The 27609-nt window shown below is 39.9% G+C and overlaps 4 protein-coding genes across 6 annotated transcripts in view; 2 read left to right on the forward strand and 2 right to left on the reverse strand.

Moving 5' to 3' along the window:
* ralgapa1 (Ral GTPase activating protein catalytic subunit alpha 1) overlaps positions 1-4529 on the forward strand; it is a 77621-nt gene extending 73092 nt beyond the window's left edge. For all 3 annotated transcript variants that reach the window (XM_069662440.1, XM_069662441.1, XM_069662442.1), the window contains one exon: positions 1401-4529. In XM_069662440.1, the coding sequence (XP_069518541.1) occupies positions 1401-1546 (146 nt within the window). In that variant the 3' untranslated portion in view covers positions 1547-4529. The remainder of the gene's footprint in view (positions 1-1400) is intronic.
* Positions 4530-4907: 378 nt separating this feature from the next.
* LOC138591686 (insulinoma-associated protein 2) lies at positions 4908-8057 on the reverse strand. Its single transcript, XM_069662352.1, has one exon. The coding sequence runs from the start codon at positions 8055-8057 to the stop codon at positions 6066-6068; it is 1992 nt and encodes a 663-aa protein (XP_069518453.1). The 3' UTR covers positions 4908-6065.
* Positions 8058-16608: 8551 nt separating this feature from the next.
* nfkbiab (nuclear factor of kappa light polypeptide gene enhancer in B-cells inhibitor, alpha b) lies at positions 16609-21346 on the forward strand. The gene is made up of 6 exons (XM_069662310.1): positions 16609-16928; positions 18410-18515; positions 18693-18903; positions 19574-19662; positions 19810-20070; positions 20161-21346. The coding sequence occupies exons 1-6, from the start codon at positions 16675-16677 to the stop codon at positions 20194-20196; spliced, it is 957 nt and encodes a 318-aa protein (XP_069518411.1). The 5' UTR covers positions 16609-16674; the 3' UTR covers positions 20197-21346.
* Positions 21347-22267: 921 nt separating this feature from the next.
* psma6a (proteasome 20S subunit alpha 6a) lies at positions 22268-27549 on the reverse strand. The gene is made up of 7 exons (XM_069661446.1): positions 27392-27549; positions 26421-26515; positions 26172-26253; positions 25432-25587; positions 24706-24884; positions 23648-23742; positions 22268-23072 (listed from the first exon to the last, which is right to left on the reverse strand). Exons 1-7 carry the CDS (start codon positions 27465-27467, stop codon positions 23015-23017), a joined length of 741 nt encoding a protein of 246 aa, XP_069517547.1. The 5' UTR covers positions 27468-27549; the 3' UTR covers positions 22268-23014.
* Between the last annotated feature and the right edge of the window lie 60 nt (positions 27550-27609).

The raw sequence follows: 27609 nt of genomic DNA on the forward strand, positions 1-27609 counted from the left end.
CCTTTCCTTACCTCTCTCCCTCTATCCTTGCCTTTCCTCACCTCTTTTTTACGTCCCTCTCCTTTCCTATTTTTTCCTTCTTTTCCCTCTTCCTACTTCCCCTATTTTTCCTTTCCTCTGTTATTTTCTCCTTTTTTGTATGTTCTCTCCACTCTCCCTTCTCCTTTCTACTCCTCCCCTCTAGAGGAGCATAGTTCCATGTATTCGCTGGTGCCTAAACCATTAGACAGCTTTAACCTGCTCAGGGTGAAGGGGAAGGGTCTGAAGCAGAAGGTCCTTCATGCTAGCTGTGAATGGTATGCTGTATAGATAGAAACTTAGCTTAGGTCCTCTTCCTCATGTACATAAATATCGTCTTCAATAGTTGCCATGTTTTTTGTTTTTCTATTCTAGTTTTGTAGCCTAAATTAAATAAGGCACTTTCCATTTAAAGGAATAATGAGATATGTTGTACCATGCAATGAGGTAGCTCTGAATCAGTTTGTAGCTAAAATAGAATCTATAGTCTGAAATTTGTACTGGTAGGTTTTCTATTAAACAGTTGTTTTCAGGATTGTTTGCAAAGGCAGTTATTGAGTTTGTTGGACAGATAAGTGTAATGTCTCACCTTCCAATCCACTAAAGATCATCACGTCAGTTTTATTACTCAAATGTGAACAGACCTTCTCATTCACTCATTAAAGAACAGAGACACAATAACCAATTAGAGCAGAGCTCCATCAATTGGATTGCTAAAGGGCAGTTTGTGTAGCATCAGCACTTTCCTTTTGTGTTATAAATAAATACTAATAGTTGTGGTGCATGGGTTGATGTATATATAGCAATAGACAGACGTCAAACAATTGATGTCATAAAAATTGTATTTATATCTCCTTTATTAACACACGTCACAGAGAGCCTCACAGGGGGAAAACATATTGCGACCTGTTTTTTCTGCCTATTTAGTTGTGTAGCGTCACTCCAGCATATAACTATTTATAGAAGAAGCAATTAAATGTAGTGCAATTTTTTATTGAGAGTATGTTGACTAAGAGTTAGTCCCAATTTGTCTTATATTTCTAGAACCTAAGCTAGTATAGTGGTCTTAAGGAAACAAGAGGAAACCTGATATCAAATAAGAATAGAACTTCCTGTCCTATTAGCTGTCTCTCTGTCTGCCTGTTGTCCTGTCTGTCATTTTGTCTGTCCTGCTTGTGTAGCTGTGGGATTTTGTGCAGTCCATCTCCAGGTCAACATTATGGGGAAGTGATGTAATATTCTTGTTGTCCCTTCATCCTTTTCTGCTCTTATTTACCTCCTCCCTCCTCTCCTTTATCCCCGCAACCCTCATCATCCACCCCCCTCACCCACCCCCCTCACCTCACCCCTCCTCCCTTCACACTCCCCCACTTCCTCCTCAGGCTCCTGCCTAGAGATACTTCGGGGAGAAAGTCCGGCTCTTGGGGAGGCCGGGAGCGACTCGGCGTCCCCCATGTCTCCTCGGACTAGCAAGAGCCGCATGTCCATGAAGCTACGACGCTCCTCTGGATCGGCCAATAAGACTTAAGATTCTCTTGACTAAGCAGCCTTGTCCAAACCGACATTTCATGTTTCTTCATGTCTGATCAGGCACTTGGCATTTAGCCTCATAAAAAAGGTTGCTCCAGAGAAAATTTGGGCTACTATTGTACATGACACGTATTGACATTTATTTTGGGGTGTAATTATCAGATTAGACTTTGCCTCTGCTCATCCCAGCTCCTCCAGCATGCTTCCAGTCTGAACAAACATTGGCCTCATATGAACAAAACGCTTTGCATACGTCTTCTGTGGATTATATTACACTGTAACTTTATTCTGAAACTGCTCACAGCTGCTGATTTTATCCTAAGCTTTGCTGTCTAAAAATGTGCTGCAGCATGCTGATGTTTGTGACAGCAGAAACATCTGAACAAATGCAGCCTAAGCAGATCAGATTTAGTTCATAATATCCTGTGCCATGTTAGAAATAGCTTGAAACTGGAACTCCAGTGGAACAAGGACTGCAAAAAGCGTATGTGTGCTGGAGAACCACAAAATCTTTACAGTCTGTTCGTTGTGGAACGTCAATATGGATAATCTGTATATTTGTACTATATAGTTGCTGCGTGTGTGTACAGATGGACACATGAGTTTTGATATATGTAGAGTGAAATCAGAGTGTTGCATGGAGAAAGCAAGATAAAAGTCTATTTTTGTTGTCAGTGCAGCATTCAGCCTATAAGGATAAGGGCAGGGGTCGCTTTCCTTTCAGTCCTCTTAAAATGTAAATAGAAACTCTGATTTGCTTACAATAAAAAAACTGTTTATGTGGCAACGCTCCCAAGCCAAAAATGTTGCCTCTCCATGAACCCAAGAAAATCCCTTTCTTATGGGACTGAAATTTTACCCTTTTGGTAAAAGCGACGTAAGAAACAGTGTTAAAGTCATGATGGAGGGATTGTTTTGCTTTCTAGAAAATGAACAGCATATACTGATCAAAGAGAAGCACTTGTTACAAAAAGTTTAGCTTTTTTTGCTCATGCTGTAAAATGTGGTCAAGCACTGATGTTCATTTTTTTTGTTCATTGATGAAAAATTAGCTGTATAATATATGTTTTTGTCCCGAACAAAAACATTGCTGTATTTTTAAGGTCAGTGTCACTCCGTCATCGGATGCAAAATAACCACGGCTTTGCTTTCTTTTTTATTTTGACTATACATATGTTTTCTGTATAGCTATATATGTATGAGTATAAATATATATATATAGTAGATATATGAATATATCTATAAGAATGTGTACAGTGTGAGAAGGCTTGTTGTGTAAATACTGTTGTGTGAGAATAGCTGCCAAAGCCAAACTGTGGTTTAACCTCAGACAGCATATCTACTTAAAATGTGTTGACACTACAAGATTTTATGCTTCAGTGATTTTTTTTTTCATTTTCATAAACAGTTTGCACTTCATTCTCTTGGAATTCGGAGGTTATTTCATTGTAGCTGAAATCCTCTCTTTATATTTGTGTATATAACCTTAGTATTACTGGCAGATTCAAGGTAAAAATACATTTTAGACTTAATTTTCCACCTTAAAACATTTTGGAAGGAGCGCTGAGGGAGGAAAATCAAATTGTACAAAAAAGAAATATTGTAGATCAAAGGCCAAAGAGAGGGAGGATAGATCTTATCACTTGGATATGGACTGTTTTGTGCTTCTGTTTTTTTCACTGCTTGTGTGTTTAGACTCGTCCCCAGGTTCCAGTCCTGGATGAAGGGGATCCGCATGTAATCCACAGATTTTAACACTACCATAGATTATTTTTATGTATTTAACACCGTCCTTTCAGCACTCTGTCAGCTCAACTCAAATAAAACAAGGATTCAAATTAGCTTACATCGTTACTACTTCAGGTTTTTCTTTCACAGCTGTGGTTTTCCAGGATTGCACCAGGATTTCTTATATCTCCATTATTTCCTTCTATCCCATGTAAAGAAAACACAAACCTATGAAAGATCTTTATTTAAAATCTGGGTAAGAGATTTTTTATCATGCTCAGCTGCTTTAAGTCGGCGTGTTCACAGCTGTATGTTCTATCAATGTGTATTTGTTATGTTTCAGCGGTAGCTCTTTATAGAGGAAAGGGATTGTGTAACTTTTTTTCTTTGACCCCTCTTGTGGTTGAAATGTAAAATTAACTTAGCCATTGTAAAATTAGGTCATATTCTTTGTTTCACTTTTTATGTGAATATTCAAATTCAGCCAAGATTTGAGTTGACCCAAAATATATTTGCTGTTACAATTAATATTACTGCTGAGGTTGAAGCCACTCACTGCACTCTCAGACTGATAAGTAAATGATGTATGAAGACTATAGCTCACCTGCCAGTCACAGACTGTCACAATTAACTTTGGAATTCACTTAGAATGCAGGCCTCTCACCTGGACTGAACACAGATGTATGACTCCATATAAATGTTTTTTTTAGTTTAAAAAAAAAAACCCAGAAGAAACCACAATGAAAAGAGACGCTGAGTTACCCGGAGCCTTTCAACACTGAATTAAAATCATATCAACTCCCCTCCAGGCTGTCCGTCTGGAGCATTTTAACATGGACTGTTTAGGTACAATTATTTATCAGCCTTTTTGACCCAAATCTGAGATCGTTGTTGATTTCTGCAGCCATATCAACCACAGAAAATTCCCTTCATAATTAAACATTACAAAGCTTCTGTGCCTGTGTCGACAGATACTCGGAACATGCAGCTGTGATGGATACGGGTTCAGCTGTTGTCCAGATGTTAGTTTGGGACAAAACTGATGTTTGTAACTACTGACTGTACATACTGCATGACACCAGTTCAGTACTATCTGCATGTGTTTATCATGTAACAGCTGTATCACAACACACACACACACAAACACTCCTCGAACTATGTTACTGTCAGACCTGTAGTATGTAAAAGTGTAGTGACTCTTTTGAAAGCAGAGAGCGTGGATTTGAGATGATGGAATTTGACAATAAAATGATTCCTACCACTGATGCTTGGACCAGTTCATATATTAAGTTTGGGTATGTGTATGTGTATGTGTGTGTGTGTGTGTGTGTGTGTGTGTGTGTGTGTGTGTGTGTGTGTGTGTGTGTGTGTGTGTGTGTGTGTGTGTGTGTGGGAACCACATAAATAAGTCAACAGGGCAGGACTCCTCATTGAGCATAATGTATTAATGTTTATTGACAATAACTTTGAATAGAATTCACAATCAACTTCAAACATATCAAAATAGTACTGTATAGGCTTTACAGAAACACAATTACATTTTAAGCATCATGAAGGCATTTAGTAAATAATTCAACAGTAATTTATAATCAATAAAGACGAAAGACGTTTCCTTACAAGTAGTACTGACATTAAATTCTTTATTTTGTATGAAAATATTTTATAGCGGAGAAGTTTACTGGCACAATTTCTATAAAAGGCATATTATGGTCTATGGGATTATTTTCTTGTTGTATACTGTACACGAAATAGTCGTTAAAACACAGTTAGGACATTGATTCTGTCTCCAGTTCTTGGGGTAAGGAAGGTCACTTTCTTAATGTGATTACAGATCACTACATCTCATACCAGTAAGTAATGTAAAACACTAGACTCCTTTCGAGCTTCTGCAAAATCATGTTACTTTGCCAAAGAAATGTGTTAACCGTGAGTTTACATATCTTTAGAGAGTAATTTGTCATTCATTGCTTCAGTATATGTAAGAATATTCCCTCTTATAATAATTAGTACTGATCAAATTTCCCTTTCTTTCAAACAGTTTGTCCCAGTTGTCATAATGTAAATTAATCTACAGATTGCTGGTTATATAAAAAAGCTGAAAAGAGATGGCCTTTTTAGTCCCAACATGGACACAGGAATATATTCTCAAAAGAAATAAAGTTAAAAAAAAAACTGTGACTGTATCTCTTTAATGGTCCCCATAATGATCTGGCTCCATTAGTTAAATTGATTATGGATCAATCCTACTTCGGTAGCCAATCCAATGAAAATGTCCCTTTTTTTCTCAAGAAAAGCAAGTTTCAGTCATGATAGCAGTATTATCTTAGGCTTCTTGTTATAAAGGTTTAACAACCTGTGGAAATATCGGGGAAGTCCACTTGAATTTGCGGACTTGGTTTCTGTACCATGAACAGAGCAAGTAGTTTATTTGTGCAAGTTTTAGTATGTCATATATTTTGTTTCAGCACTATGGACAGCTCAACTTTAACTGATTGTATTATTTAATTGTTTTCTTTTCGAAAGAGGGCAGAGTCTGGTTTAGATTCGCTTTTAGATAACTGAAACATTACCTTTATCAAGAGGAGTCAAGATGCGTACTGACCTTAACCAAAAGACAGAGAGGAATTGCGGTTGCGGTTCTCTGGCATCACGGTTTGTTCCCTATCCTGTGATAATTTTTTTTTGCATTTTCAACATAAATGAAACAAAAAATGTTTCAAATTTATAACACAAGCTTGCTCAAACAATTTTTTTCAAAACGGTTTGCTGACTATGAGCGTGTCTGGTTTTTAAGGTCGTACGGTCATCTGCAGAAGCATCACCTGCCGGTTCTCCGTGGGGTGAGATTTGTTGATGTGTCTCGCGAGTCCCGGGGAGCTGAAGAATGTGGAGGGACAGTGCTTGCATGTGAAGATCTGCTGCTGTTGCTCGCAGTCTCTCGAGACGCTATCTTCTCCTTGCGCGTGAAACACATCTGGTCTGAGTCCTCCTCCCAAAGCTCCCGCCAGTAACTCGTCCCTCATTGCGTGCCACAAACGGTGCTTGTCCCTGATTTCAACCGACGGGAATCGCGCGCCGCACAGGTGACACAAAAACACCTGGCTCTGTCCGCCACTGGTCTCGCGCGCCTGACGGTAAGTTGATGGGGGCGGAGACGCTCGTGCTGTCATCTCGTGCGCAGCCAGGTGTTTCTTCAGGTAAGCTTGTCGGCGGAATTTCTTGCCACAATACTGGCACTCGTACACTTCCTCCTCCGGTAACGACTGTACAAACGGTAGAGGAGGATGCGGGATTGATGGCGGCGGCTGCTGGGGCAGGTTCGCGCGCTCGTCTGGGTTGCCGTTAAGTAGAAGGAGGCTCGAAGGGGGACTGTCAGCCGCCCTCATCTGTTGCTGAAGGTCCAGACAGTTTTCAACTGGATTCCGGTACTGAAGTGAAGACTCATAGTGAGGAGGCGCGAGGCTGTCACTTTCTGAGCTCTCTCGAGATCTACCGTGGAGCAGCAGCATGGACTGTTCGCGTCTGATGCGGGAGCTGTCCAGCGCTCCGTGGTGCTGATTAGTATTTATACGCAGCAGCTCGTTTTCTTTACCCTCCATGTCTATCGGCTGCCTCTCGTGCTGAATAAGTCCTCGTGCCTCTTTTAACGGCTGGCTCTTGCTCGTCTGAGTCTCTCCGTGGTTGCTAACCGGTCGTGGTTTGTGCCAGCGGCGGTGGGAGGCCAAGTTGGCGGGACAGCTGAAGACTTTGTCGCACTCCGGACACCTGTACTCCACTCGCACAATGCGGGAGCACTTGTGCTGCGCGAGGGAGAACGGGTCTGGGTACTCCTCTTTGCAGAGTTGGCAGATGAACTCTCCCAGCGGCTGATTCCCGGAGGGAGCTGACGACTTCTCCCGCTGTCTCCTCTGCTCGGGACTCTCTTTCTTGATCCGCAGACCCAAAACCGGCGAGGTCGTGACCTCATCCTCAAAGTTAAGTTTCCGGTTCACTTTAGGTTTCTTTGGCGGGTTGCACGCGGACTGTTTGTTGTGTCTGTTGCTGTTCAAGCGTTGATCCGGATCAAGGAACGAGCGTTTTCTCGCTGCCTGATGCTGCTCCGGGTTCATCAGTGTCAGTGGCGGGAACAGGTGCACATGGCCCAAACTGGGTTCGTATTTGTCATTGTGACCGTAGGACGGCGCGTGGCGGCTGCTGTTTGCTAGGAGTCTCTCGATAGAAGCGGACACCGAGGTCGGCGTAGAGCTCACAAGGAAAGGCAGCTCCGGTAACTCCGACCCTGGAGATGATGTCAGGGGTCTACTGGTTAAAAACGGCGGCTTCTCTCCTTCCTCAAGCTGCTCCAGTAGTCTCGTGCCGACAGGTTTAACTGGGCTGCATGACTCCGCTAATGACAAGTCTCGTGGAGGAGGAGGTGGGAAGAAGCAGGAGAAATCAGCGTCAGGAGTCAAAACGTCCACCTCGCTCACCTGCTCCTCTGTCTCTGGTAACTGCGCGCGCCGGTCAGCCTCTGCCTCCAGCGCAGACTCCACGTGCGGGCTCCATGCCTCTCGGACACCGGCTGAGTCCTCGCGGGGCACCGGGAGCTGTCCATCTGGTCGTTCAAACAGGAAAACATTCAACACATCCTTTTCCTTTACTAATTCCGCCTGTGACACTTCAGAGTGATCTCTGTTGTCCCTGTCACCGTCATATGTCACAGGTTTGTTATTACTGTTATTTCTTGTCCGGTATGACGCGGAACATCGCCGGTTTCTCTTTACCAAGAATCCACGAGGCATGGTGATGATGACAACGATGCACGGCGCGTGGCACCAACAGGCGGAAAGACCAACAACTCTTGTCTCGCGCCCACTTTCAAGTAGAGCTTTGAAGTGGCGCAGAGAGAGAGAGAGAGAGAGAGAGAGAGAGAGAGAAAGAGAGGGGCGCGCGCAGGTGTAACGAGAGCACGAGAGGGACAGAGACAACAGTAGCCTATCTGTGGTGCGCCCGTTTGTTTTTATGCTCCAATCGCTCTTTCTTTTACTCGCGCGCGCGCACACAACTATATGACACACTTGATTAATTAACTTGCGCACAGAGCCATAATTATAGACCTACAAGTTATTTATATTTCAAATAACGTGGACGTATTAACATTTTGGGCACGCAATGATTCAAGGACATGTGACTGAGAGGGTTATTTAGCCTATTTATCATCGATGATTTGGTCTAGTTTAACTCCTGAAATGACTTAAACATATGATTGTGTTTTAATATATTAGCAACTAGGCTACAAGATGAAACGTGCACTTAAATTTAATTCTGAGTCTTGAATTATGCCTTTGGTATTTTATTTTTAAATTAGGCCTATGTCTTAGTATTTTTTTTACTTTCTGTGACCCTTGTCATTTATAACACCGCTTTTCCTGTTGTTTGTCTGTGATTCTTCTTCTTTCTGTTCACCTGTAAGAAGGCTTCATTTACCTGCGATGTATAGTTTCTAATCGATATGTTCCACATTTTTACTTCCAGATTTTCCCTGAGGACATGAGTGTGTTCACTCTTATTTGACCAAAACAGATCAAACCTTTGCATCACATTTAAACATCGAAGAATATTTTTTATAGCTATTTGTATAGTACATATTATATACAATCAATGTACTCAGAGCGATTAGTTTGGGGGGTTTTTTGGGTGCAATTTAAAGTAAATTCAAAGTGATGCCGTTTTTTGTTGGGTGTGAATAAACTATTGCTTTTGTTTCCACGTTGCCTCTGATTTTTTCCTCTTATTTCCAATAGCCGATGACCCTTCAAATGTGACCCATGAACATGCAAACGTCGATATTCTTCAAGAAGAAAACGTGATTACATTTGTGTGTTGGCGTCAGTGTAATTAGAACCGCCTCCCGTGGGGACACAGATACGGATCATATCTTTATAAGAGTACTAATGACTGCTTCTGTCCCGCTGAAGTGTCTGATTATCTGTCTTTGTTGGTGGTGCATGGGAAACCTCTGGCATCGCTTTCCTTCTGTGTGTGTGTGTGTGTGTGTGTGTGTGTGTGTGTGTGTGTGTGTGTGTGTGTGTGTGTGTGTGTGTGTGTGTGTGTGTGTGTCTGTCTGTGTGTATGTTTGCGTTATCTCCCCAAAAGAACAGAATGACTGAAAGACAGAGGGGGAGATGGTGATCTCCAGTGTGTGTGTGTGTGTGTGTGTGTGTGTGTGTGTGTGCGTGTGCGTGTGCGTGTGTGTGTGTGTGTGTGTGTGTGTGTGTGTGTAGGGGCTATTCACACTCGTCCCCCCACTAGAAGCTGTGCTCTGGCTGATAAGAGATCGGAGAGAGATTCATCCATCCATCCCTCCATCCTCTACCCCCCGGGTTTGCCGGCCCCTCCGCGCGGGGCCAGTCGCTCCATAGCCCGGCCACAGAGCTCAGGCCAGCCGGCGTCGCTCCCTGGAAATCAATCAAGGCGGATGAGCGTGAGAACGAGCTTGGGGGTCGGGCAGTTGGCTTGATGAGGGCCGCCTGGGGAATAGAAATGAGAATAGAAATGACATGGGTGGTTCAGGGTCCAACACTAAAAACTAATCAAGCACCAAGCTTCCCAATTCTTTAGTTTGCTTGTTTTTCACTGTAATTGTCAGCTGCTAATGTCTCCCACAGAGAGGAGACCTTAATCCAGGTTCAACCTTTATTGACAAGACTGACTGAAACAATAAACGTTTGAGTGCTGAGGCCTCTGTTTCCTCGTTTCACCACCATAATTTCGGCGAACTATGACTTTACCTATACCTCCATATCATGATGATATCAAAGAAAGGCAATCTCACTGTATATTAAAGACACATGGAGCAAGGGTGCCATATAACAAATGCAAAATATTCCTTCACAGTTACCTTACTACATACTCATTTCTATCTACTGTAGTGAATGAATTTTACAGTCTGCACTTAAGTAATTAAAATCTACTTTTTGTACCAAATCCTTAATTATTTTTAAATTGAGTCTTATCTGTGACCACATCCCAGCAAAATAAAGGCTTTGCTTACAAACAATCATAAGACCCTAATTAATTGTTAATTAAATAATTTAAATAAAATTAATAATAATATAAAGGCAAATCTGTTTTGGGCACATTTTATTGTGTATTTAGTAAGTCTGGCACACAGAACTTTAGCACGATCTGATAACAATGAAACCCTTTATTCCAAAAATTCAAAGAAATGATTGCGCAGGAAGCTTTAAGTTTAAAAACCAGCTCAAATGTTCTCAGTCAATGTCCTTTTACAAATATGGATCCACAGAAAGTCTAAGGACGCTGTTGGCTGGAGGACCTGAAGTGTTTGTCTGTCTTTGCGTGTGTGTGTGTGTGTGTGTGTGTGTGTGTGTGTGTGTGTGCGTGTGCGTGTGCATGTCTCTTTAGTTTGCATCGCATCAGTGGGCAGTGAGGTGGATAATCCTCCAGACTGCTGAAAATGACTCTATTGATTTGTGCTTCTCAGTCACAAGCCTTTAAGTACTGCAGTATTATACAACTGATCTGTCTGTGTGTCTGCCTGAGTGTCTGCCTGTATGTCTGCCTGCCTATCGGTCTGTGTTTACATGGAACGAACATGTTAACTAGGACTTATGAGAGCTGTGTTTGTACATGTGTCTGTGTGAGTGCAGTGTTAAATGTCTGATTGACAAATTGGTCTATTTCCATGTTGGATAGTTTAGGTTGGGACATGGGTTTATGGTTAAATGTTACATTAAAATGAGGTGTAATACTGTGTTAATAATATGTTCTCAATAATTACAGTGAGACTCTCAAATTCACATTCCTCATGCAGATAGTCAGTTTACAGTTTTACAAAAAGGTCCTGTATAAATGGTCATTTCGGATTTCATGCAGCTTTTTGTGCTGTACAAAACTAAACATACCTACATACATACGTCTCCATGCATGCCTTGTTGCTTTAGTGAAATTAATGTATGAAATTCTCTGAATCCACCACAGTAGAATAACAGAAAGTTTTCAATGGATTTTTGATTAAACCAACATTTAAGCGCTGAGAAAAAACAAAAAAATCGATTCCATGTAAATTCACTGGCCCTGTGCTCCATGCTCTGACTTAATTATCACACTGAGATTTTAAAGGCCCCTTGGCGAGTCTTGAAGTGTTTACTAGTACACTCTATTGCGTGGAAGTCATCTCTATAAATAGTCATCTGTCGCCATCTAGTGGTGAAGATTCTTAGGACTGAGCAAGCAATCTGTCTCCATGCACAAACTCTTTCCTCTCTGGCCCTTCATGCTGCTGCTGGTTCGTCGCTCTCCATGTCAATGTTACACAGAGTCTGAGCAGCCTGGTTATTTGTCAGTGCACCCAGTGAGGCTCTCAAACGTTCTACAGGAAAGAAACTTTTGATTCTTCTCGTCTGTTGCCAGCTATAGCAGCAGATAACAGGAAACTGGAGCTGTGACTCTGTGCAAGATCATCACATTTTGCACATCTGTTTATTAGTAACCGTTTACAAAAAAAAAAGTGCTGTGAGATAGAAGGTGTGGAAAACAATAAATGAGAGCAAAAGGGAAGTTGGCACTGCTGACTGTATAAACCCCCTCGGCTCATTAAAGCAGACTCAGCCAAAATTCAGCAACATCAACAACTGAGTTAACAACTCTACTGCAATCTGCAGTGATGCATTTCTGACTCAACCTTTATCCTGGAATCCTATTTTTTTCTAATATTGAAAGTCATGTGCAGAGAACAGCTGCCATATGTATGGAAAAGTATTAATGCCAAAAATGAAAAATGTAAGTTTTTTTAAATCTGCATTTTGAGAATAAAGCAGAACATTTTTGAGTAAATTAAACTGTCAGTATTAGTGGCAGGTACAGGAAAGAAAATTACATAAAATAATTCATAAATAATCTTAATCTAAACATTTTGACTTGATTTTCACAATGCACAAATAATTCCCGTGGTGTGTTTTCTCTCATGCCTGGCTCTGACACTGAAATTTGACTTTATTCTCCAAATTTCAACCTAATTCTCTTCCACATGTAAAATGTTGTCTTTCTGTATGTCTTTAATTAACAACAATTAACAAAAAGAAATCTTACTATGTGAAAGTATGTTATTTATAGCAGAATAAACCTCAAGTATAAGAACATAAAACTAATTTCCTCATACTAATCATCTGTGAATGCAGTATTTCTGTGTCAGGCTGGTGAAAATGAATTTAACTACATAGAAACTACTAGAAATACCCAAAACCAAGTACCTTAAACAATGTTTTGCTCGAGTAAACATGCTGCATCACATGTAATATGATGTGTGTAACAGCAGGGATAAATATTAAGGGAGTTAACTGAAAGAACTGCTGGCATTTACACCCCATGACAGTAAAACGCTCCAGTAAATGCAGCACAGATCCTGTCAGACAAGAAATCCGGCAGCAGACGGGTGCAGGAAGCAGGAAATGGAGAACAGAAAGCAGGTAAAGAAACAGGTGAAAACCCCTGTTAGCTTTCAAAGTTCTTTGGGGGGTTTTCTGTCTCTGTCATGCTTTCAGTGTTAACAGTCATGTGTTCAGAATGTGATTTGATGAGTCATTGCTCACTTTGACCCTTCACCTTCATGTAATTAACGGCTGTGTGGCCCGTAATGATTCATGATGAGTCAGTCTGTGTTGTACATGTCTACTCATGTTCAGAAAGCTCAGGGATTCCCAAAGACACATGCAACGTGCACAGATACTGTGTATGCAGGTGTGCATACACTAACAGATTTCTATAACAATGGCTGCTAAAGGGGAATCAATGGAGCAGCTCACACAGTGAAGCTTAACACATGTTAAAGCAAAGACTTTCATTTCAAAATGCTGGAAATTGAGTTTGTTCAAACATTTGTATCCCTGATGAATCACATTTTAAATACAGTAATAATTTCAGAAAACCCTTGAAAAAGGTGGTAGCTTTAAAAGCAGCCCTTATGCAGAATTTAAACCAGTAAATACTGTAATCAAAGGATCATATTTGTTATGTAAGTTATTCCAACTATTTCAGCCTGAGCTGAATAAAACTGAGTCAAAACTGGATGCCAGAAGTTATAGTCCATATATGCAAATGTTCTTTCATCTTTTTCATGTTTTACTTTCTTGTTATCAACATGTTTTCTTTATTTTTACTGTCACTGAGGAAAACGGATGTGAGAGAACAGAAAATATCTTTCAGCTGATCTCGCGCTTAACTCTAAGTCTATTTGTGTACTTAAACCAGTAAAAGCTATAATCAGTTCATTTAAAATAAAAGTCTAATAACAAAACAGGCAAAGTGTTGTAAATAGCACAAAAGTGTTGTAAATAGCACAATTTCACAGGTACTATTCACACACAATACAAATCAAAAAATCTGTCAAAGAAAATGTTACCGGCCAAATGTTTTAAACCAACTAAGATTATCTAATGTTAAAGAACTACTAGGTAAGTAAAATATTTAATTTTACATGCAGAGTACTGCATTTAACATTTCATCAAATAAGCACAATGCATGCTCAAATGTGAAGATTAGTTTAGACAGTTAAAAGTCGGCTATATAAAAAGTATGCTGCAGCTTGTTAAATCGTGGTTATGTGTGGAACTAAGTGACTTTCAAGTAAATCCTGGTTCTTCAAAACCACAATGACAAAACATCATAAATACACAACTTATCAGAGACTTGATAACACTATCTGACTTTCCTTTCCTCAGGTTCTCCGGGTTAGATCACGCTCAAGGCATCATTTTAGTTTCCACGTGTTACAGTTAAATCTTTAGATATTTGTTCATTGTATGAGAATTTTGTTTCAGACTCAGTTACCGTAATGATGCTGAGCTGTGCTGGTTTATCTGACTGGTTTCCGGTCAAAATGATTCAGTTCTACTGACATCAGCATCATATCTCTGCATTGTTACTGAAAAAGGGGCCTAGTTCTCCCTGTCAACATCCATCGTTGTTAATCTACTTCAATGTCACATATTAGATCCTTTTGATTCCTCACAAGGGCCTTTCTCAAATGCTCTTTGGCTGTACAGTCGAATATCAAGAGAAGTAACTTGAAAAGAAAGTCCGAAATATTTCAAAATGTTTGAAAAAAAGTAATAAATATTGATTCAAACATGCAAAGTTACTTCTGTCTAAGTACTGTAAATGCAAATGTGTGTAACCACTCTGTTTCCTCTTTGTCTGGGAGTCTCCCAGCCCGCTGCATGCATTCCTTTCCTTCATTCAGCTGCTTTATTCTGGTTCAAACAGAGGTCTTGTTTTCTTTTTGACGTCAGAGCCGATTGTGCAGCAGGCTAGATACATAATATGTGTTTAGAATGAACTGTGGGTCTGAATGCAGCTTGTGTGGTTGGTTGTCCTCTTTCCATTATTGCTTCAGAAACTGAAATACATAATCAGAATGTCATGTTAAACAGCAAACTGCTGCAAGGTAAATTAATAGTTCAACACTTTAAATACTTTAAGATCTTTCATGATTCATGATATTCTGCATAGAATGTTTTTTTCTAACTCTGAAGGATTCCCAATTCGTTGCTACAAGTTTGCTAACATGACGATGATATTTATACTGAGAGCTCAACCCTCAGCCACACATACTGAACAATGGCATGAAAAACAAGCCCGGAGTTTCCCCCAGGCCTCCAGAACATCACGTTCAACTGACTGTTTGTTTTTAAAGAGGAAGGTCACAGCCTCGCAGAGTCTCGCGGCCTTATCAGGAACTTGGAGTCCTTCCATTTTATCTGCAAAGGAAGTGATTCGAGATTTGATCCGGGGGTTATTAAAGGCACTGTCACAGAATCACAGGGAGTTAAATCCTCTTCTCAGTAACACAATCTGTAGTGGCATCATTCACTATGTATAGAAATAGTTGGCACAATGTTGAGAACAGTTAGTAAATACTTCTGACCTCTGACCTCAATGCTTGCAAAAAACTGATCGATAATTCTATAAATGCACTGTTATTATGTTTTATCAGAACAGCCAAAACATGAAACACACATTATTTACTGCAGAGATATCTTGTGGATAGAGATCCAGAGCTGTCAAAATCATAACAAAGTAAAATATATTTTTAAAAATAAATGTAATCTTGACTTTTGTTTCCAAAATGGGGGTACTATTACACCAATTGCTTTAGAGAACTGCAGGGAATACTTTAGATTTTTGGAAAAATGTTAATTTAACAATCATCAGTCATTCACAATTCCTTAAATAATCATACTGATTTTGGATAAAGATAAAATGTAAATGTAAGGTTTTTTTCATATTTGATATTCCTGTTTTCAAAGCAATCAGTAACTGCTAAAAACTGTCAACTGTCTGAACCATCTCAAACAAGTTCAAGTTTATGTTCGTTTGTTACATTGTTTACCTTTATGCAGAGAAAGTTTGATATTGAAAAAGAGAATAGAAAGAATAAATATATATATATATATTTGTGGTTGAAACATTGCAGCAACTCAGTTGAAAACTCAGTTTCAGGATGTTTTAAACCCTCAACAAGCTTTGTCCTTTTATTGCAGGGAGAAAAAGGCCAGACCCTGCATGAATCCAGCTCATCTAATGAAGTTTTCTTTACACTGTTGGAACGCTGTACTGTGTTTGGTATATAGAATTAATTTTTACACAAATTATTTTGCACTGATCCCACAAAGGCGGAACAATACTTAAAGTGGTTTGAGAACTACTGAACCTGACCATGTGGTCAGGTCTGTGGGTGTCAGAGAGACTCCTCTGCAGGCTCGCGACCCCAGTGGAAGATTTGGAGGAAACTCCTGTGCACACTACAGCCCCCGTCCTGCAGGTCCTCCCACCCACTACAATGCTGAGCAACATTTCCTCTCGTGAGGTGATTCAGCAGGGGCTTGCTCACAAGTGCAGTTTTAGGACTTTCCATGCATCCATCCCCCAATCATGTCAAAAACACAAACTCTTTAGTGTGCAAAAATAATTGTAAAACAAGAAGGAAAATATAAAATGTTATGCTTTAAAGTATTCCAACTTCCTAACTGGCTAATGTGTTCCCCCTCCTGTAGATAAAGTATTTAATTACTTGATGCTTTAAGGCTAACTTCCTTCTTTAACATCAGACTAATATAATGCACAAATGTATACTTTAAGTGCAGTAAATGTAGCCTGCAAAATGACTTTGCTCTTTGGTTGACCAACTGAGGAGTGTATTTATGTGTCTCAATAGAAATCCCCTCTTGGAGCCAGCAATCTGCATGCTGTTATTCTAAGTGACAGTTTTTTGGAAATCCCCCACCTAGTTGCTAGCTCCGCCCCGCTGCAGCCACATAGAGGGCATTTACAGACTGCTGCACAACTCCGCCAGACTGCAGACTACCAAACGCACCTCGTCCCGAAAACACAAACACCATGGACCTCCACAGGACCAGTATATTAAACCAAATGGATTACAGCAGGGAGTCTAAAGAAGGGAAGCGGGCTCAGTCGACAGAGGAGCGGCTCGACAGCGGCTTGGACTCGCTAAAAGAAGAGGAGTACCAGGCTGTGGCGGCTGAGATCCGTCGGCTCCAGGTGGAATGTGAGCCGCCGCAGCACCACCAGCCTCCCGCTGTAACCGGAGAGCTGCACGAATGGAAAACACAGATCACAGAGGACGGAGACACGTAAGGAATAACATTATAGAGTTAAACATGGGTGTATTTACGAGTTTCCGTGGTATAGCTAGGCTGGCCTGAGTAGGCCCTGCTCAGGTCCTTGAGGTAATTTGATCTCTTTCCTGTAGGGAATTTCTTCCTCTCGCTTGCCATTACAATGCACAGGCCCTGGCCTAACTCAATCCGCGCTTGGGCTCAACTTTTAAGCATGAATGCTTTTAAAATTCTGCTGCTATAAAGTTAACAATACACAGAACTGGTGTCGGTTTTGATAATTGGCCTAGCTGTGGTTGGACACGGTAGTATTGGACGTAAACAAAAGGCTATTATCAGCAGGGAATCTACTATGGCCGCGGGTCAGGCTGGGAAAGTCCCGGGCGCGCCGCCAAGGAATCCGACCGAAGCGCGCTCCCGTGAAGCTTGAAGTAGTAGAAAAAGTACCTTAAATTGCATAAAAGTAAGGCTGTGGAGGTGGAGGGCGTAACCATTCTATGGAATATGTGTCTGCGGCTTGTTGGTATTATAAAACCAGGGGTAATAACACTGAGATTGACTCCAACTGTTATTTTTGTAATAACACGATTCATCCGCCGAGAAATATAGTTCAAACTCAGCACAATGCTGTAACTGTTGTCTCACGTGCAACAAATGACGCGCTGTTGGGTCAAAGTTGAACAACGTGACTTAATTAATCAGAGCTGAGGACTTAAACTGTCATACAAACTAATGAAGCTTGAAATATGTTACAGAAATTTACAATAGAGGAACAGTTGAGGCCATTACCAGCTTATAAAGGGGACATTTTTAAATGTATTTACTCTAAGTTAGTATCCTCGTCTTCTTTGGAAGAAAAATTAAATGCCGAAAAAAAGGAGAAAACATACATAACAATATGCATTAACGCAATAATTCTTGTGTAAAATTGACTCCTGTGCTGCACATATAACATATCAACATGATTTGAATGTAGAGGGTATAAAATGATAAATATATACATATATATATTTCAAATTAAGAATCCTCTGACTGTTAGGGGAGCCGAGGCATAAAACTTAAGAACTGATGTTGTATTTAAGAATTAAGTTATCAAGTTTTTCAGAATCATTATTGGGTTTATTGCCAATAAGATTTACACATCCAAGGGATTTGTCTCAGTGTTTTGGTGCATAAAAGTAAAACATTGAGGTAGAATAAACAAATCTAGATCTAAGAAACAGAGTCTTAACTTCACAGTAAATTGATTAAAACTACAAATATTTAGTACTTGATTCAGCACAAAGTAAAACTGGTCTACCAAATGATATCTCTGCGTTCTGAACTAGCAGAACTAGCTAGCTTTTCAGAGGTATATGTATTTAATTGCTTACAACATGTCAGGTGTCTACTTGTCACCAGTTTTCTTCAAAAATCTTTTTTTAGTCTGGTAGATTTGGTTTTGTTGTGTATGTGTATTGTAACAGGTTCTCTTCTTTCCCTCTCTGTCTCTGTAGGCTGCTCCACCTCGCCATCATCCATGAGGCCAAGGACTACATCAGAGCGATGATTGATGTGTCCAAGAACACAGACTTCATCAACACACAAAATGACCAGAGACAGGTATACCAAGGCCACCTCTGAAGAAAATTATCTACCAATTCTCATCTTTTCTATCTTTGTCCTCCCCACTTCATTCTGTAGCAATAATAAAAATGCATTATATCTCACAGTAAGAATATTGAAAATTCCAGTTGACTCAATAATTAATCTGTCTTTTACCCATTTATCCCTCCGTAGACTCCTCTCCACTTAGCAGTAATAACGAACCAGGCAGACGTATGTCAGCGCCTCCTAGTATCGGGTTGCGACCCCACGCTGGTGGACGACCGCGGGGACACACCTCTTCACATCGCCTGTCGCGATGGTAACCTGTTGTGTTTCAGCGTCATCACACAAAACTGTCAGCCAGAGCATCTACACAAAGTCATGGCTGCCTGCAACTATCACGGTGAGATTTCCTGAGTTGATGTGGTTTTGACTTTTCCTTTTTTTTCAGTTCTTTTCCCACTTTGGGATACACCAAGCATTCTTAGAAATTCTTCCGTTGCCATTATTACATTACTTGTGTACTGGTTGGCAGACCTAATTCCAATGATTTAACATTATTGGAATATTATATTCTGTAACAGAGCTGGTAATTTCCAAGCCTTTGTGCAGGAAAACAGATAAGACACCAGTTTGCTCCTGGTCTTAACTACTATTTTCAAATGATTCCTGCTGCTAATTATCCCTGAACACCATAGTTAGGAGGAAGAAAACATTTTAAGGACACAAGGGGAATACCAGAATCATTCCTGCCATAGCACCCTGTTAAAAACCCATCCATTACGAGACACATAATGTTAGACGCTGAGTCTCTAAATAGCGCCGAGGCTGGCTTTAATTTTAGATGTGTACAGACATTTTTAAGCATTGAGTGTGGCATTGTTGGCTGGTTTTCAGATTTCTTTGGGAAACCAAAATAACATTTACATGGCAGTGTTATACCATTTATTTTAAAAGCTAAAACATTCTAGATTTTAATTAACTAGAGACCTTTGGATCCTGGACTTTTCCAGTAGGCATATGCTGGTCTAGTGTCAGTTGTTAAACTCTTCCTCTGATGTTTTTCTGTGCAGGTCAGAATTGCCTCCACCTGGCCTCGGTTCAGGGTTTTCTCTCACTGGTGGAGAACATGGTCGATCTAGGAGCTGACATTAATTCAAAGGTAACTTAATACATGAACGTTTTAAAAATTGTACATAAAATTAAGGTGACGTACAGCGATGGTTTTAAGACATTTTGAGGACACCCAGCCCTCTTGTTCTCCCACACTTGTGCTAATAAAATCTTGTTTTCCTTTCCTATCCTGAAGGAGCAGCGAAACGGTCGCAGTTCCCTGCACCTGGCTGTGGATCAGCAGAATCTCTCGCTGGTCAAACTGCTGCTGAAGAAAGGAGCAGACCCCAACCTCCTGACCTCAGGGGGTCACACTGCGTACCACCTCACCTACGGTCGGGAAAACGAGGACATCAGGAAAGAGCTGTTCTCGCTGACTAAACCTGACCTGAGGGAGCTGCCAGACAGCGAATCAGACGACAGCGAGGGAGATGAGGACGAAGAGTCTGATGAGGAGGTGTGTGTTTAAAATGCAGAGCTTTATCTGCAACGTTAAAATTGCTTTCATGTGGATTTATAACAGTTTTTCTGTTCTCTTTATTTGTAGGTGAGTTATGACGACATTCAGTGGAACGGACATTAGCAGGAAACAAAAGAGAGAGGAGGAAGTTATGGAGGCAGGAGGTTGTGATGATGAGAAATGGCTCAGCGTGTCTACTACTTCCTGCAATGATGTCACAAGAGCCTCAGGGTGTGGGTGATACAGCGCGGGCTTGACCGCTCACAAAACAGATGGACAGGCAGCTGTAAAAGGAGAATCAAACAGAGACTGATGTTCGAATAAACCAACGAGTCTGCTCCGAGCTGCAGGAGAGCAAACACTCGCTGAGATGTGAATACATGACACATTATGATGGGATGGGTTTGCTGTATGCTACGAGGATTTGCTAGTATTCTGTGTCTGTTTTGTCGCAAAAACATCCATCTACACAGATGTACCTGCAACAGCTCTGTTGTATGATATTGTAAATGCTGTGTATAAAAAGATGTATTTTTTATGGAAGCTGTGAATGCGTAGAGTTGAGCAGGTTGTTCTGTAAATGTCAGACAGCAAACAGTCCAGCACACTCCAGTTAAATTAAAAACACTCGTATTTAACACTAAAAATCTGTGTGAGTATATTTGTGGAGTCGGGGACATGAAGGGGAGACAGATTGCATGTGAGTGGAAAATTCCTGAATGGCAATACTGCACTAAATTTGGACAATACATTTAGCATCATAAACTTTGTAACATTATGATATAAATCCATACCCAACCAGGCATGTAATCAGCAGTGCCAGACAATATTACAAGGCTATGATTATATGGGAAAGTACTTGAATCACATGCTTCTCCAAGGCAGTCAGTGTGTCTGTGTTTCTAAAAAAGCCTCCGTCTAAGCATGACAGCTGAGTTTATGTTCAGACTGGCTGCTCTTATTTTTATAATATGCGTGTCATGCAGGAAAGGTCTGATAACACAACAACTCGTCTCCACTGAATGAGGAACTAGCAGCCAGTTGAACTTGCGACATAGTTCCTCCTTACTTTGTGTGTTTACAGGTAGAACGAGATAAGAGAGGCAGAGGGAAATTTTCAGTGTGTGGAATGAGGCTGATTGCTCAGTCATCTAAATCAGGAAGTTGTTTTTTGAACGGGTGGGGCTACGAAGGAAGGGAAAGGAAATTCCCAGGAACAGAACACTCAGCTGTTTGCGACATTCCTGTCTCTTATTGCTCCAAAGAAGGGAATCTCCGCTGAACAACAGGATGCTTCAGTCAACTTTGGGGCATTGGAGAGGAAGGGAGTTTTTATCTAAAGTCAAGTTAAATAAATGTAAGACGTCAATGTAAAATACACTCATGCAATTCTGTGATTGTATTGTAGATTTGTGCTCCGGGATCAGCAGGTCATTGTGAAGCAGCTCAGTAAGTTCACACACTGCTGCAGAGACGACAACTTTTACAGTGGCTCTAAAAACAATTAATTGTAATACAAAATAGAATAACATGCTTGAGTTTTGCGGTACTGTATTAATTCTCAAAAGCGATACACTTTTAACAGACAGGCATGTTAATCCCTTTGATCAGATTGCTAGAAGGGGCTGCACGGTGGATAGCAATGTCGCCTCACGGCTGGAAGGTTCCTGGTTCAAATCCCAGTTGGGACATCAGGGGCTTTTCTGTGATGCATGTTCTCCCCGTGCATGCATGGGTTTCCTGCGTATTCCTGCTTCCTCCCACAATCCAAACACATGCTTGTAGGTGTGAATGGTTTTTTGTGTCCATGTGTCAGCCCTGTGATTGATGTAATGGTGTACCCCGCCTCTCGCCCAATGACAGCTGGGATAGGCTCCAGCCCCTCTGCGATCCTGAACAGGATAAGCAGTATAGATAACGGATGGATAGTTTGATGGAGATGATTGCAAGATCTCTCTTTATATATACCTTCATTTTTTTCAGAGTTTTTAAATAAAATCATATTAAAGAGCTGGGAATATGCAATCCTTGAGTGGCACCCAAATATGATGACCAGGAGTTGAACTGATATCTATCCCACTGACTTTTATTAAAGTACTTTCAGACTATCAAGCTCACCCAAAGCCCGGTGTTAAATATGAAAGAAAAACACAAACATGGAAACTTCAATGTTCAATAAAAACATTGGGTTTTTAATAGAAGTGCAGTTATGTACAGCAGTCGCAGAAGATAGAGGGAGGATCAAAATTCACAGGGGAGAGAAATAATTAAAGACTCCTTATTTTTGTTGACCTGAGCTGACTTCCACAGGAGTATCACGGTGATGACTGTCGTAATGGGAGAATTCTCACAGATGTTCCTTTGGGTTATCACAAAGTACACCAGAGCATAAACATCACCCTGAAGCTGAAGACATGGGAGAGATACTTTGCAGAGAAATTCAACGATACACACGTTGTGGCAGCCCTGAGTAAAGATTGGAAGCACTGTTGTAATACAGTGACTCAAGAAGCTGCAGGACCACCGAGTCCTTGCCGAGAAAGAGGTATAAAGAGGTATTGTGCTATAGTTGAGCTCCAACCAGAGGGGGCACTTAGACCAAGGAGCGTTTCAGACGGCTGTTTCATATTGTTGAGTTGAATGTCCAGCATCTTTTTCAGTTGGGAAACAGGGAAAAAACGGAGGGATTGATATCAGAAAAATAATGTTCACCCAGGTCCTGGTTACTACCAAAAAGGATGGAGGAGGGGTAAGTGCCAGGACCACCTGGTAAAAAGGGCCAAATTGTTTGTTACAGTTCATCATTTTGTTTTGGTCTCACCTCTTCTGAACTAGATTATACCAACTCCTTTATCCTCTAGAAAAGACCTTTTTCTTGTGTTGCCGTTCATTATCCTTTTCAGAGTAATGTCGCCGGCAGAAAAAAGGCTGCCAACTTTTCTCACTCTCTCTCAGATAAAGCCACTAGATGAGTATCGATCTCAGCCTCTGACAAAATCCTGAAACACAAACACAAATGAATGATCATTTTTCAGCCAGATTTTATGGGCCTTACACACAAAGCCATCCATGACTTTTCAGCAATGCCCTGCTTCACCTTACTTCTAGAGCCTGATAAATCATTGGCCAGTATTATTGTCTGATATATCATATTGGCATATATTTTCCAATATCCAAACATTTATTAGATAATAAATATAAACAGAAAACTATGTCATATGTCAAAAATCTGTCATATGATTTGTCCGACAGTGCCGCTTGGGCTGCATAGTTAACAATACTCTTAGCACTGTCTGCAGCACGTTGTCAAACAGCGGTCTGCACTAGAATTGGTTGACAATGCATAATAATGTAACATATTCTTTACCCAAGTTATTTGTTTACGAATGCAGCCATCATTGAATTTTGCCCCTCTAAAATGTGCATCATGTAAACCTCAAGAATCCCATATCGATTGGACTTTTCGACAGAAGCAGCTGGTCAATAATCAAAGTCCTCTTACTGTGACCAGAATCCTATTCTTAACTCATCAATTTGAAGACATATGCTGTATTTGTTAAAGGAAGGTACTCACTTGAATCTAGACTCCTGTGTAGTGATGACTCCCACCTCCAGCTCAGAGGGCTTAAAGTCGATGGACAGAACGGTTGACAGGCATGAGATAGCCGTCTGTTTGAGAACAATGGAGTTTTTGTTGAGAAGAATGAGAGTAAGAAATAAATTAAGTGTTGCATATAAAAATTATAACAATTTGGAAACAGCAGATCAAATCAGGATCAAATAAGCTGGAAAGACAAACATACTGTATAAATATCTAAGAGATGCTTGTGTTTGTTAATGGAGTAATAAATTAGTGAGCAGAACATCAGCGTTTTGTGTATGGCTGTATGGGTATGCTTTACAAAAAATAATTAAAGTGAACAGCTGGTTTTAACAGCTGTTAAACATATGTGCTGTGGATATATTCATTTTTCCATTAGATAAAACATCTGTTAATATGTTGTCTACCTGTTCTCCTCGTCCCCCAAATGTTGTTTTAACAATGAATTTAGATTTATTTTAGATAGATATAATATAATATAATATAATATAATATAATAGATATAGAAATACTAGATAGATGGATGGATGGATGGATGTACTTTATTGATGGGACTGGGAAATTGGTGTTATAGCAGCAGGATATCAGAGCAAATACAGCACAGATAAATACACAGTAAATAAACTCTAACACGAGAAGAAAGAAATATATACATCCAAACATTCTACACAACAGTAATAAATAATAGCCTAAACTATAGTAAATCTAAAATGTAAATATACTTTGGTAACTCTAAATATGAAACTAAAATACACAGTATCTGAGATGTAAACATACAAAACTTAAATATAAAACTAACATTTAAATTATGGGTGAAATCTACTAGTTTGCTCTGATTTCTAATTCTTTCACCAAGAGGATTACATATAATCTGGAATATATGAGGTGTATTTTTAAATCAATTCAATTCAATTTTTATATATCAAATAAATATAAAGCTTGTTACTTATTGTCCCTTATACGTTTAACTAATCCTTTACTTTTATATCCATTCCCTCAGTTGCTGTAACAGTTTGGCGTGTGCTCCCTACCTCTATAGTCTGCTCATAGGTCCAATCCAGCTTCTTCTTGACTTTCTTCTCCAGGAAGCTGGTAGCCTCAGTCTGTTTGACTCCTGCTGCAGTGGCCTTAAAGCCACAATAGTAGCCAGCTGGATCACACTTATATAGCTGCGGACCCAACTCTTCATCCAGCCCAACCACTATCATACCTGGAGGAAGGATGCAAGTCAGAGGGAAGATAAGTGCAGTAGGAGCAAAGAGGGACATATATTTAAGCATCAGGTTGAGGCTCTAAAAGGCACTTCAAAAATTAAATGTAACATCTAGAATCACTGTTGGATTAAGATGTCCTGTCGATCCATAAACACTTTTACCAACCTTACTCAAGAACACAATGGCTTGACAAATACCAGTTAGAAAACATACAAAACGTCATTTGGAACTGCAGATAGCAGTTATGTTGTGCTAGAATTCAAAATTAGGCTGTGATGAAAACCCTTGGAAACCATTTACACATACATTACCAGTCAAAAGTCTGGACACATTTTCTGAATGGGAAAGTGTGCATTTGACTGGTAGTGTAAATGAAACAATAGGCCTTTTCACATTAACTAAACAAAACTTAATTTGGAAGTGTATTACAAATAATGATTTCAAACATTCTTAACTGGCTGATTTTGGTCAAAACCCTGTATAACCTTATCAATCATCAAGGATATTTTGTGTAAAACACAAGCACAGATGCAAGCTACTCACAGCAGCCTAGCGGCCTCATTTCGGCGTTTTGGGTGTAGACTTGGGAGATGTCCGCCATGCGTTTGCACAACATGTCCACTGGGATCTCATAGCCGTACTTATACATCCAGTTAGCTGCTTCATACCTTGCCCGCTGCACCTGAGACCTGCTATCAGCTGAAAGAAGACAAATTGAAGAATGGATAATTACATTAGTGAACATCAGACACTCACGCTGCTTTATTTTTTACAGTGGAAAAAAAAAGATTCTTTATTCAAAGGGATCAATGAGACAACAGGAATACCTGAAGTGTGTGATTCATTACTTCAAATAAATTTGTCAGACTCCCTAACCCAAAAATAATACTTAAAACTACTTCTTATGAACAGGAAGACTGTGGACTGCATTGACCAGCTTTGGAAAGCTGAAAAGGTTTAGTTTTTTTAGTTATCCATTTTTTTTTACTACACTGCACTCAGAAGTAATAAAATGTCAATAAAATGTCCTCGGTTGTTTTCTGACAGGTATTTTTAATGTTATGCTGCAACAAGAGTTGGCACCTGACTTAAATTGCACACTCTTGTTTTATCTGCAGCTAATGATAATGATGATGAATTTCTTGCACAAAATAAGAATATTAAATAAGAATAGAAACAGATCCAAGGGAACTAATGGAAAGTGTGAATTTGTTCAGAATGGCTCAAATGTTTGGGTTTTCAGTTATGCATCAGAACATCAGTTACACACAGACATTGCTTACCAGTCATGCCGGTCATAACACAGCCAATGTTCTCTGTAATTCTGAACAGATGTGTGACTGTCAAAGAGTCCAACAGCTTGTCCTGGGAAAACACACAAGACAAAGACATTGTCAACAGAGAAATATACACACCACCTTCTCCACCAGTAATGCAACTACCATAATGACAGCAGTGGAATTTGGCCGCATATTTTGTAAAGACACAGAAATACAAACTTCCATGAGTTTGTCATTTATACTTTGACATACTGGGACTTTCTTTTGTGTGACGACCACAACACAGTCCTTCCCTCTGACCGCTACAGAGGTCAGTCCTCCCTGGTTGATGGCTTTGAAGGCATACTCTGAAGACAGAAAAAAGGAGAAATAAATTCATGAGCTACAAGTGTTCACTTCAATCGTCACCATTGTGAATGAAAATTTCTGATTGGTTTTAACAAAAATCCAGGCTAGTGAGTTGTTTGGCATGTAAAAGTGCTTACACGTTTCTTTATATAGATATTACACAATATAACTTGATATAAGGTACAGGTCAAACCTGTTTAAAAACAGTATACAAACTTGTTAAATATTTTTTTTTATATTAAATAAGGGATAAGAGTCCTAGTTGTAACGGCTGTAAAAAAAAAAAATTAATAAAAGTCATCTAAGACATTTAAAATGTTTAAATATGTGAGATCAATAAAACAAATCCTATAGGACAATAAAAATCCTACAAGAACCAAAATTTTTTAATGTTATTTTAAAAAGTCTCATGACCGTGAAATTTCTTCAGGACTGTTTTTGAACATTATAAGAATCTTAAAACAGCTATTATTGGAGAAGAAGAAAACCCTACGCAACTTTTGGACTAAGGTTAGGTTGTTCCAGGTCATAGACATTTAATACAGCTCTATAATAATGATTCATAAAAGAGAATGACTAATGAAAATTGTAACTTAACAGTAATTTGTGGTAGCACTCCACAGCTAAATTAGCTAGCTAAGGTAGCTAGCACAACTACCACAAAACGAAACATTTACTAGTTAATAAAATTGACTATATTGTAATAAGGTTGTTTCTATTTCATTAGTTATTACCCCCATGCCATCGTACTGAACTTAAAGTCTTTCTAAATGATACTGGACTATGAATGAGCTAGCTAAATGAAAGCTGGTAGCTAATGTTAGCCTGTTAGCCATTAGTGATGACAGAGCAAGTTCATTTCTTTCTCTACCTACCGACTTGATAGAGTCTTCCCTCCGGAGAGAAGATCGTTATATGGCGGTCAAACCCAGCACTTGACCCCCGAGACATATCGGCTGGAAATAAATGAGGTAAACCGGTGTAGACTTAAGTTGAAACTAAACTGAGATGCAATAGAAGCAAAACAATACAAACATCTATACCGGATGTGACGATTCCGAGTGAAGGCCAGCATATCCGGGTCAATTTCGCT

The sequence above is a fragment of the Semicossyphus pulcher genome, unplaced genomic scaffold (assembly GCF_022749685.1).
Source record: "Semicossyphus pulcher isolate SPU_LCO1_2020_fin unplaced genomic scaffold, fSemPul1.0.p SCAF_14, whole genome shotgun sequence".
Lineage (NCBI taxonomy): Eukaryota > Metazoa > Chordata > Actinopteri > Labriformes > Labridae > Semicossyphus > Semicossyphus pulcher.